This window comes from Neopsephotus bourkii, unplaced genomic scaffold, assembly GCF_033783945.1.
Source record: "Neopsephotus bourkii isolate Nb327-2 ecotype Australia unplaced genomic scaffold, CSIRO-AGI_Nbou_v1 NB_1132, whole genome shotgun sequence".
Lineage (NCBI taxonomy): Eukaryota > Metazoa > Chordata > Aves > Psittaciformes > Psittacidae > Neopsephotus > Neopsephotus bourkii.
In genome coordinates, this window is record NW_026901618.1 from 1384526 (window position 1) to 1397493 (window position 12968).

The 12968-nt window shown below is 43.0% G+C and overlaps 1 protein-coding gene across 2 annotated transcripts in view; it reads right to left on the minus strand.

Moving 5' to 3' along the window:
- Window positions 1-12968, minus strand: part of RBMS3 (RNA binding motif single stranded interacting protein 3) — a 742307-nt gene that overhangs the window by 625032 nt on the left and 104307 nt on the right. For both annotated transcript variants that reach the window (XM_061362639.1, XM_061362642.1), the window contains exon 3: window positions 1819-1887. In XM_061362639.1, coding sequence (XP_061218623.1) covers window positions 1819-1887 — 69 coding nt within the window. The remainder of the gene's footprint in view (window positions 1-1818; window positions 1888-12968) is intronic.

The following is a 12968-nucleotide window of genomic DNA, read 5'->3' on the forward strand; positions in this document are numbered from 1 at the left end:
AATCTCTCACCTAATGGACCTTCAAACTTCCCACAGATAAAGGAAATGAAAAAAGAAAACTTGGGGGAGGGAAGGAGGAAATCAGTTTAACTTTCAACATTTCTTACACACATCAAAGGTCTCAGCCATGTAGTTCTATTAGGTTTCTGTCCCGATCCTTGCAAGATGTATGTGGAAAGGCCGTCAATGGTTTCACTGCATGAGACTGAAGAAAATGCAGACAATATAAATTTGAACTTTAATCTTTTTCTTTCCTGGAAAGCCATCTTAAAAGAAATGCTTATATAAACTATATATAGATGACGGCAAGTTGCAAGGCTGAATACAAATCTCTGATCCAATACAAATATTTTGCCACTCAGCTCATGACTGTGCACAGCAGTACTCAGGTCTCCCAGACTGAAGCACGGCACAGCTATACATTCTCACAGTTGGTACTGGCATTTGTAGTATCAGTGAGGTAAGTTTATAAGCTTTTTAAACCCAAAACACAGAAGACAGAAATCTTACAGTAAACAAGGATGAAAAGGAAGAGATAAGAGTGCAAATGACAAAGGGAGATGAGATTAAAATGTGTGGGGTGCAACATAGGTAGAGAAAAAATTACCAAAGGCAACCTTTAATACAGTGCAACGATTTTTTTCCTGCAGACACTGGATGGTCTAGACAATTTCAGATATTCCTGGAAGTTAATCCCTCAACTCTGCTAGAGATTTGACAGGGTCGTAACACCACAAACAACCTTTATTATGTACTTATCTTCCCTTCCCTCCTCAAAAAGGAAACAAAGTGTGTAGAGTATAAGGTGCATTTCATATGATTTCTTAGGATGACCTCATCCTAACTTAGGAATGCATCTCCCATTAACAGACACACATCAAAAGAGCAACTGCAGACACAAAGAGGGGAACAGTCACTGCTGTTTCAGCCTAGTACATATTAGCGATACTCCAATAACTTTGCTCCTCACCATCTGACCCTCTAGGATGGGGCAACTAGCCACTGAAAAGAACTTGCCTTTTTACTTTGTGTGGTGAGTTGGGGGAAGAGGGGAAGTGGTTTTTGGTTTTGGGTTTTCTTAAGAGGAAGTGAAGGCAGGAAGAGGTTAGAAAGAAGCAAAGAGTAGAAACTGGGGGAGAAAACAATGTTAATATGATCAATACTGACCAAACACTTGAAGAGTTTTTAAACAGGAAGTTGCTTCAGTTGAAACACATTGTGTTTTAATTACAAAGCAAGCCATGTCTTTGTCTGCAGTCAAGAAAAGCCTCAAAAGCCTCTTGCTTTTGGTAAAGTAACAGAAACTCTAAAGAACATTCAAATTCTTATTAAAAAGATCATTAACAATAACATTGCTTCCTGGCTATCACTAAACAGCTTTCCAGATTCAGTCCAGATTTAGAACAAAGTGTCCTAAAAGTTTTGTCCATTTTAACTACTTGACAATTCAGTCATTTTAAGTAGTGCAAAATGTACTGGCGGGACAGGACACACAGCATGTGTGCCAAAGAGCAAACACTTCTAGCTTAAGTGACAAGACGCAAAGCATAGGGGGATCTAGCCATAATAACCACCAACCTGACAACCCAGAGAGGCGCCATGGCATTAGAGGAGTCACAGCTGTACAAGCTCCTCCACGAGCAGCAACTGCACCTAAATTTGCCACAAGATACCCTGTCACAACAACCTCAGAGATCAGTATGAACCACTTGACCAAATGCAGGTAGATAAACACTCTCAGATCTCTTCACAGGTTCATTTTAAAAGAAAGCATGTGTCAACGTGCACTTCATGTACATTTTGACAAGGGCATATTACCTGATGGGGCTGTGAACTTGACCATCTGCTGTAGGAAGGAGCACCAGAAGTCTTGTTGGCTGTAGTTCTCTGCAAAGTAAAAGACAGACATGTCAAGTATTTACCAACATCAGTCATACACACAGTTAGCTTCACCAATCTCAACCATTTAAACTCATATAGTAAACAAAAAACCTCAAGACAATAAATATGATACATTAGCATAAAAATCGCATAAAGTTTGCTGAATTTGTCTCTTTAGACACTACTTGCAGCACTGCGTTCAGCTCTGGGGTACCCAACATGAAAGGGCCATGGACCTGCTTGCCTGAGTCCAGAGGAGGGCGATGAAGATGACCAGAGGGCTGGAGCACCTCTCCTATGAAGACAGGCTGCGAGAATTGGGCTTGTTCAGCCTGGAGAAGAGAAGGCTTCAGGGAGATCTTTTAACAGTCTTCCAATGCCTAAAGGAGGCCTACAGGAAGCAGGAACTTTTTGCAAGGTCACAAAGGGGTAGGACAAGGGGGAAAAGCTTTAAATACAAGAGAGGGCGAGAGGGGTCAAGGACAGCAGAAAGAGCTTTTTCAAATACATGGCAGATAAAACTAACACCAGAGGCAATGTAGGCTCGCTGATGAACGGGATGGGTGCCCTGGTGACAGAAGATACAGAGATGGCAGAGTTACTGAATGCCTTCTTTGTCTCTGTCTACTCTGCCAGAGGCAGTCCTGAAGAGCCCTGTACCGCTGAGACCTCATATGAAGACAGGTCAACGGAGCGGTCTGCCTTAGTCGATTAGGAATGGGTTAAAGACCAGTTGAGGAATCTGGACATCCATAAATCCATGGGTCCAGATGGGATGCACCCACGGGTGCTGAGGGAACTGGCGGAGGTCATTGCTAGACTACTCTCCATCATCTTTACCAAGTCTTGGGAAACGGGAGAGGTGCCTGAGGACTGGAGGAAAGCAAATGTCACTCCTGTCTTCAAAAAGGGCAAGAAGGAGGACCCGGGTAACTATAGACCGGTCAGCCTCACCTCCATTCCTGGGAAAGTGATGGAACACCTTATCCTTGGTGCCATCTTAAGGCATATCAAGGATAAGAGGGTTATGAGGGGCAGTCAACATGGCTTCACCAAGAGGAAGTCATGCTTGACCAATCTCGTAGCCTTTTATGAGAAAATAACACGGTGGATGGATGATGGCAGAGCAGTGGATGTGGTCTACCTTGACTTCAGCAAAGCGTTTGACACAGTCTCCCACAGCATCCTTGCAGCTAAATTGAGGAAGTGTGGTCTGGATGATCGGGTAGTGCGGTGGACTGTGAACTGGCTGAAGGAGAGAAGCCAGAGAGTTGTAATCTATGGGGCAGAGTCTAGTTGGAGGCCTGTATCTAGTGGAGTGCCTCAAGGGTCAGTACTGGGACCAGTATTATTTAATATATTCATCAATGATTTAGATGAGGGAATTGAGTGTACTATCAGCAAGTTTGCTGATGACACTAAGCTGGGAGGAGTGGCCGACACGCCAGAAGGCTGTGCTGCCATTCAGCGAGACCTGGACAGGCTGGAGAGTTGGGCGGGGAATAACTTGATGAAATATAACAAGGGAAAGTGTAGAGTCCTGCATCTGGGCAGGAACAACCCCAGGTTCCAGTATAGGTTGGGGAATGACCTGTTAGAGAGCAGTGTAGGGGAGAGGGACCTGGGGATCCTAGTGGACGACTGTGCCCTTGTGGCCAAGAAGGCCAATGGCATCCTGGGGTGTATTAGAAGGGGGGTGGTTAGTAGGTCGAGAGAGGTCCTCCTTCCCCTCTACTCTGCCCTGGTGAGACCTCATCTGGAATATTGTGTCCAGTTCTGGGCCCCTCAGTTTAAGAAGGGCAAGGACCTGCTGGAGAGAGTCCAGTGCAGGGCAACTAAGATGATTAAGGGAGTGGAGCATCTCCCTTATGAGGAAAGACTGAGGGAGCTGGGTCTCTATAGCTTGGAGAAGAGGAGACTGAGGGGTGACCTTATTAGTGTATATAAATATATAAAGGGGGAGTATCACGAGGATGGAGCCAGGCTCTTCTCAGTGGCAAACAATGATAGGACAAGGGGTAATGGGTACAAACTGGAACACAAGAGGTTCCACTTAAACTTGAAAAGAAACTTCTTCTCAGTGAGGGTGACAGAACACTGGAACAGGCTGCCCAGGGAGGTTGTGGAGTCTCCTTCTCTGGAGACATTCAAAACCCGCCTGGACACGTTCCTGTGTGACCTTATCTAGGTGTTCCTGCTCCGGCAGGGGGATTGGACTAGATGATCTTTTGAGGTCCCTTCCAATCTCTAGCATACTGTGATACTGTGAAAGGAGATTTAGAAATCATAGAATGGTTTGGGTTGGGAGGGACCTTCAAAGGCCATCTAATCTAAACCCCTTCAATGAGCAGGGACATCTCCAGCTAGATCAGGTTGCCCAGAACCACATCCAGCCTGGCCTTTAGTGTCTCTAGGGATGGCACATCCACCACCTCTCTGAGCAAACTGTGCCAGTATTTAACCACCCTCGGTGTAAAGAACTTCTTCCCCACATCCAGCCTTAATCTCCACGCTTTTAGTTTAAAACCACAACTCCTCATCCTATTGCAACAGGCCCTGCTAAAAAGTCTCTCCCTGTCTTTCCTATAGGCCCTTTTCAAGAACCGAAAGGCTGCAATAAGGTCTCCCCAGAGTCTTCTCCAGACTGAGCAACCCCAGCTCTCAGCCTTTCCTCATAGGAGAGATGTTCTGATCATTTCTGTGGCCCTCCTCTGGACTCTCTCCAACAGGTCCATGTCTTTCCTGTTCTGAGGACTCCAGGTGGGGTCTCACCAGAGCAGTGTAGAGGAGCAGAATGACTTCCCTTGACCTGCTGGCCACACTCCTCTGGATGCAGCCCAAGATACGATTGGCCTTCTGGGCTGCAAGCCCACATTGCCAGCTCATATCCAATCTTTCATCCATCCATACCCCCAAGTCCTTCTCCTCTGGGGTACTCCAAATCCCTTCATCCCCCAGCCTGTATTGATACCAGGGGCTGCCCTGGCACACATGCAGGACCTTGCATTCTGCCTTGTTGAATCTCAAGAGCTTCACATGGGCCCACTTCAAGCTTACCCAAGTCTCTCTGGGTAGCTTCCCATCTCTCTGGGTAGCTTCCCCTCCCTCAGGCTTATCAACTGCACCACGCAGCATGGTGTCACCTGCAAACATGCTGAGAGTGCACTCAATCCCACTGTCTGTCATTGATGAAGGTATTAAAGAGTACAGACCCAATACAGACCCCTGAGGGATACCACTTTTCACTGATGTCCATCCAGACATTGAGCTACTGACCATTCCCCTCTGAATGTGACCATCCGATCAATTCCTCATCCACCAAACAGTCCACCCATCAAGTCCATAACTCTCCAATTTAGAGAGAAGGCTTTTGTGGGGGGCTGTGTCAAAGGTTGTACAGAAGTCCATACAGACAACATCCACAGCCCTTCTTTTCTCCACTTATGTAGTAACTTCATCGTAGAAGGCCACTAGGCTTCTTAGGCAGGACTTCACAGAAGCACAAAATGGGTTGGGTCGTAAGGGACCTTAAGCATCATCCAGTTCCAACCCCCCCTGCCATGGGCAGGGACACCCTCCACTAAACCAGGTTGAACAAAACCCCATCCAACCTGGCCTTCTATTCGTGCACAGAGCAGCTCAGTGCACAGCGCATTTCTGTACTTATCATTTGGTACCCCACTTATGAAATTCTCCACATCACCTTTCAGAGATCCTGACCTTGATTGATGAAGTCCTGTACTCCTCCTCACTGTCTTGTGGGTAGCTGTGAGTCTCTGCCACAGCATGAGTAGGGAACCCATGATATACAACAAAGCGTGGACCACAATGCATGCTGAGACTATAGATGCCACAGAACTGTGTGTCAACATGTGCAACTGCTCTGACCTCCATCTTAAAAAGGGTGAAACTTCTACCTTTGACAGTTTCGTCTATAATTTTCCTTTGCACGGGTAAGAAACAAGTCACTTGTCCTTGATGAAGCTGTGCTGGCTGTCTCAAATCACCTCCCTGTCCTGCACGTGCCTTAGCATTTAGATTAGATATAAGGAAGAAATTCATCATCATCAGAATGCTGATGCACTGGCACAGGTTGACCAGAGAAGGTGAGGATATCCCATCCGTAGACATGTTCAAGGCCAGGTTGAATAGAGCTTTGAGCAACCTCATAATTAAGCTGCCTTTGATATTACAGAAGTATCAAAACACCACACCGCACATTCAGTAGCCAAAAGTCTTGCAAGTATATCACTATTATATTGTGTAAACTCAGGTATTATAGAAAACTTGTGACAATAACGCTATGTGTATCAGGAAGATCAAGTAGATTTGAGTTACCTACTCATGACATCTGCAGCCAAACAGCCTTTCCAGACATGAGATACTAATTTATCAGTATATTGTGTCACCAGCAGGATGCTAACAGGGGGACAGATTCATATTTGCACCATATGGGCATAAATTGTACTAAAAAAATGCAAGTAAGACAATCCATGTGAGTTTTATACCACAGTCTAGTATACTCTTTGTAAGTATGAAAATAAATAGCTTATGGCTTTTAACACCCAAGGATGTAGTACATTTCTATGCCAATCATAACCACTAAGGCTTACACATCATTACATATTCTAAAGCTAGCATATCATTCCCACTAATGGGAAACAGCCACTACAGTAATTGTGCTTTTGTGTTAGTTTAATCAAGACCCAGTTATTTTACAAATGCAGTTATTAGCATTCGTGTACAGTGTATTTAGCTTCTACTAGACACCCTTAGAAGGATAAGCACTTTTTAATAAAAAACAACAGAATAAAACTTTGATAAAAACCTAAAAAAAAAACCCAAACAAAAACAAAAACAAAAACCACACAACAATGATTTCAGCTTTATAAAAACTTATCAGAACTATGTTCATCTGCTTCAGAAAAAAGACTGGCCGATCTGTAAATAACAAGTTGAATAACAATAGCTGGAGTTTTCCTGGAAGCATTTGGAAGTTGTTCTCCAGCAAGATGCCTTTCCACAAGCACCACAGCTTTCTTTTTACGTATATATATATAAAAATAAATAATGAGGAGCCACTGGCGTGAGGCTACCATCTGCGGGCTTATGACTGAATGCCTCTAATTATCCTGCCTAGATGCTTGTTGTGCTATTGCATCATCAGTCGCTTGTGTTTGACCCAGGAGATGACAGTCTTGTTCAGAATGCATGGCTGAAGGTCTTCCTGAATATTTGTCAACAAAGACAGGCCTTCCTCGTAGGAGAACTCCTATCTTCAAACCCAGGCTGATGGAGCTCGTCTAGCCTTGTATGGTCTTCCATCATAGAGAAGGACACTCTTACAAAACCTATGACCTGTGGACATTGCTGTCACCGTCCTAGCTAACTAGGCTGTGGCAGTTAAACCTCAGGTTTAAAGGATGGGGCCAGTTCCACGCAAGCTGCTCGTCACCTAAAAAATCCACTGTGCAGGCTGGAAGGGCTCACTCTCACTTGTCTGCATGGATGGACGAGGGTCAAAACGGTAGGTGACAAGGTGCATGGGTAGCTGCAGATCCAACCTTGCATGTGGGCGGACCAGCACATAAGTAGCTCGAGATCGCTCAGGAGATGACAGTCCTGGTTGGACATTTCCTCATTGCCTAAGCACCCTTTTTTCCAACCAGATTTGCATACCCCACATGCCCTTGGTCATCGTGCTTGTAGTAAGCGTGGTTAAAGCCCTTCCCAAATCTTCACTAGCGAAGCCAAGCCAAGCCATGTCTGCCTTTGGTATTTTCCCATAAAAAATCTAAATAGTCCTCCTGTCCAAACAGAGAAAGAATCTTTGGATTTATTACTTACTCCAACACCCATTGCCTCTAGTAGGTACATTTCCTTTACAGCAATCACTCTGGAACTCTTCCACCTCAATTTCAAGGACATCCCAAATAAAGACATCCCATAGAGAAACAGTATTGCAAAATTACAGAGAAACAAGAGAATATTTTCCACACCAGACAGCCAGCAGACAAGTACCTCCAAAGCAAAGGCAGAAGATCATCTTTTGTCTAACTTTACAAACAAGAAAGGACCAGAGCCTCAGAAGTATTTCCAAGCTGACCTCCATCTTCCAGTTTGATTAAGAGATAAGCACTTTAAGAAGATAGATCACAGAATCCCACAGAATCCCAAGGGTTGGAAGGGACCTCAAGAGATCATCTGGTCCAATCCCCCTGCAAGAGCAGGGTAACCTAGAGTACATCACACAGGAACTTGTCCAGGCGGGCCTTGAATATCTCCACAACCCCCCTGGGCAACCTGTTCCAGTGCTCTGTCACTCTCACAGTAAAGAAGTTCTTCCTGATGTTAACATGGAACCTTCTATGCTTCAGTTTACACCCACTGCCCCTTGTCCTATCACTGGATATCACTGAAAAAAAGCCTAGCTCCATCATCCTGACACCCACCCGTTACATATTTGTAAACACTGATGAGGTCACCCCTCAGTCTCCTCTTCTCCAAGCTGAAGAGACCCAGCTCCTTCAGCCTCTCCTCATAAGGGAGGTGTTCCACTCCCTTAATCATCTTTGTGGCTCTGCACTGGACTCTTTCAAGCAGTTCCCTGTCCTTCTTGAACTGAGGGGCCCAGAACTGGACACAATATTCCAGATGTGGCCTAACCAAGGCAGAATAGAGGGGGAGGAGAACCCCTCTTGACCTACTAACCACACCCTTTCTAATGCACCCCAGGATGCCATTGGCCTTCTTGACCACAAGGGCACATTAATTGTAGAAACAGTAATATAAGAGGATTTAGATCAGTATTTTCTCCATCCTCCCAGGTTTTTTTTCCCTCTATTGATAAATCAGTGAGTAGGGTCACTTGCATGTTCCAAGGTTATAGAGTAAAGGCTTACACTGCTCACATACAGGAGATTCTTTATCAGATAATTTGAAGTAGATTTTGAAAGATCTAGAAAATACAATCTGAGCTTCCTTTCAAGTTCTAAGGGACAACAGGAAAAAAACTGAGCTCTCTGACAACACAATTTAAAACATCTGCACCAAGCAGTTCCCAACTCTGCCAGGGCCCACAGCAAGCCCCCTAAATTAGCTCTTAGCTAATTTTATATCCAACACTCCTACCTTCCAACTTATTTCTACTCCTTGAAAACTGCCTTTCATGTATAAAAACCCCCTCCCAGCTACTAATAACTAATTAGGACTGACTACTCTAATTACATGCTTTCTAAAGCTGCTCCTTATGTTCTTGCCCGTCCTTCTCATTCCCTTCACCTGTGAAGAGAGATTAAACTCACACGGCTGCAGGTGATCACCAGTCATTTTAAAAGAACAGCAAGCTTCTACAAAAAAATTTTAGAAAGATGCAATAATCTTCCTAGCAAAGTGTACTACTGAAGGCAATAAAACTGCTAACTGGACATGTGAGGTTTGGTATCTCAGATGGAAGCTACGGAAAAGAAGAGAGAAAGGAAAACTGATGGCCTTCACACTGCTGCCCAGGAAACAGTTGGTAGGAGATGATGAAATCTTAGTTTCACGTGCAAGGTGTGCTTCAACCACCAAGCCTGAATGTGAGTAATGCTGATGAAACATCAGACCACCTCCAAATCCTAGTGAGAGTAAGAAAAAGTACTTTCCATAGCAGCGGTGGTACAGATAAAAGAAGAGCAAATGATGCAGTGTATGTGCAAAGCTGCTGTTCCATCCATAGATTGCAGGAAAACTAGTCTCAGAAGATACTACTGTTGAGCACAGTAGATAAGAGAGCTAGAAACCACACAAAAGCCTTTTAGGAGGATACGTGGAAATCTGAGTACAGCTTAATAAGAGAGCTCATTAAAACGTAAGTTATTTCTTCATTCTTGGGCTAAGGCTATTAACAACTTATAGAATACAAGCAAAGATCACATACAATCCATAAATAATTTCTCATTCAGTCAAAGAGAGCTTCAATGTAAGGCCACACTGCAAAATTAGAGAAGAAAAGCAGAGCATGGAGTACAACTGTCGTTACGTGATAATGTTTCATTGCACGAAGAAGTGGTAAATGCTCCATCTCTGGCAGTGCTCAAGGCCGGGCTGGACCTAGCCTGGTTGTTGCCCAATCTGGCAACATGGTCTAGTGTGAGGCACCCCTGCCCGTGGCAGGGGGGGTTGGAAAGAGATCATCTTAAGGTCCTTTCCAATCCTAACTATTCTATGATTCTAAAAAGAAAAAAAAATAGAATATATATTGTGATAACAAAGCCAAGGTTTAGAACTTGCTCTACAGCAAGATAAGCTTACAAAGACTTCTGATGGGCATGACAATTCATCCCATTAGCTTGAAAAAGTATCTTAAGATAGGATGAATTACTGTCTGGCAGTACCTGTCTCTTTCCATCCACTCACTGGAGAGAGAGGCTAAGCAGCCAGTTTGATTGAGACATCTAACCTTGGATGGCTAATGTTTGGTGAAATTAAATCTACCCACACTTCCTGTTCTTCCTCCTACCAAGGGACATAGACAATTTATCTTCTTCTAGAGTTTAAAGGGCTATTATGGTAGCAATTTGCTATGTAATCAGGGTACTTCTGAACTACCATGTGATCTCCTACAAACTTATCTTTCATACGCAGCTCACTGGTAGAGATGTGAAATACTGTTTTGACTTTTAGGACTTGGGACTTTTTTGGCTAAGCAAGAAGGGGGGAAAAGATTTTTACTTAAAAATAGAGAAAATATAATAGAGAAAAGATAATGCTAAACATTTAATCAAAATCTTCTTCTTTTTTTCCCCAGAGAAAAAAATACTTATACATGTAGTTCATAGAATCATAGAATAGTTAGGGTTGGAAAGGACCTTAAGATCATCAAGTTCCAACCCCCCTGCCATGGGCAGGGACACCTGGCTCTAAACCATATTACCCAAGGCCTCGTCCAACCTAGCCTTGAACACTGCCAGGGATGAAGCATTCACAACCTCCCTAGACAACCCATTCCAGTGCCTCACTATCCTAACAGGAAAGAATTTCCTCCTTATATCCAATCTAAACTTCCCCTGTTTAAGTTTTAACCCGTTACCCCTTGTCCTGTCACTACATTCCCTAATGAAGAGTCCATCCCCAGCATCCCTATATGCCCCCTTCAGATCTTTGAGATAACCTATTCCTGCTCTTCAATTTCCTGGTCTAAAATCTTGCTGACATTCAGCACGCATCTTGCTCATCAGTTTTACTGGAGAAGTTGCTTGTTTAAAGAATATAGCATGCAGCTGGTTATGTGAGAGCTGACATCAAACTCAGAATATATTATGCACTGTCTAATATCCAGATTACTTTTTTCTATTATTTGCTATGGAATTTCCCTGATTTTCCCTTAGATTCAAAAATTCATTTGCTGAACAAATAATGACATCTGACAACACTGTAAGATAGTTATTTCTTTGAAGTCTGCTTTCTTTTTTCATGGAGTTTTGCATACCTGTGACTTTTGCAAAGAGGACATAGTAATGTTATATTGAAAAAGAACAATATCCAATGGCTGCTTATTGACAGATACAGGCTTTGGGGTTCACTTATTTATTTTATTTTCTTTCACAGCAGGAGTTTATGAAAATAAACACAAGCAAAAAAATAAAGTTTTAACCTCTCGTACTGTAAAGGGCTAGAACGTCCTTTATGTCTCTCCAGAAACAAATAGCAGATGAAGTCCTTTTGCATTAGCAGGTTGGAGGAGGGGGGAGGAGGGAAGAGAAGTGATGAAGTACTGAATTTTATTTCTCTTTATTTATTGAGCTTATTCCACAACAACGCAGTATAGAAATTATCAAGTTCTTAATTTCTATATACAAGTTAAATACAAAAGGTGCAACTTCTCTGATTCTATCTGATCAAAAATAGTGCTTAGAGGAATTACAGAGTCTGAACTTTGGACCAGAAATACCTCTTGAAACAACATAAACTCTATACCTGCATGTCAGCCTATGGTTTGGCTCCAGACATCCATAAGCCTTGCTGATAGTCTGTGTGGGGCAAGATCTGCGCACTTAATGGTATTAAATCCTTCACAGCCTCTTCCTCACAAACATCATCAGACGAGTCAGCTCAGTGGAAAGGGCCTCCCTTGTTGTGCTTCCAATGTAGGATCACACCTGGCTCCACGGGGAGACAAACCATACTGAAGATTGTTTGTTACAGATGCTCACCCATAAACCCATTTTCACTCCTGTGCCATAAATGTATATGATTCTTTGCTTCCTTCATATCTTCATCCTACTTTTCAACAATGCCAATATACTGGAAATTCATAGCTAGTGCTGCTCTGGACATAAGACAAAACAAATTGCAAGTACTTGAAAGATCCATAGTTGCTTCAATACCGTACAAGTAAAGTGAATTTTCAAGTTCTTATTCCTCACAGTTAAAAACCCTCCAGAACTGCCTGGAAAAGTACCTGCTTTCTAGTAAGGCCAGCACTATGAAATTCTAGAGAGATTTTATGTAACTATTTTTGTTTTGTCAGAAAAACAATGACAGAAAAGGTTGATTATTAGGATTAATAACAGGAACATCATTTGATTACAGCTATGCAGCAGTTTTTACCTCTTGATGGCAAACATTGCTGATCATGGGGTCAGGACACAAAATGAAATGCAGTGGCATTGACAGCAGTGGAATGACAGTACATGGCATGACAGTATGGTCTTCTCTTCTGTGCAAAGGGCACATGACACATTCTTCAGCTAGCTTGGCAGATGAGTGAACAGCATATGTCAAAGTGACATTGTTGTTTTTCAGGAATGAGATGATGCAGGAGAATCAAGTATGATGTCCCATAAAAGTGCAAAATCAAGAACAAAGCATTAATAAAACATCTTATCTCCATATGGTGGTCAGGGTGTAAAATTTAACAGACACTGGGAAAGTTTGTTAAGTAATACAAATACATTTGTAAGTTGTCTATGAAAAAGTACACAGTGGGAAAACAAACTTAAGATTGTTACACAATGTCAACAGGGATTACTTCCTCTAGCTTACAGAAATCAATGTTATGACAGGAAGAGACGGAGTAGGAAAGATATTGACTGAGCTGTCAA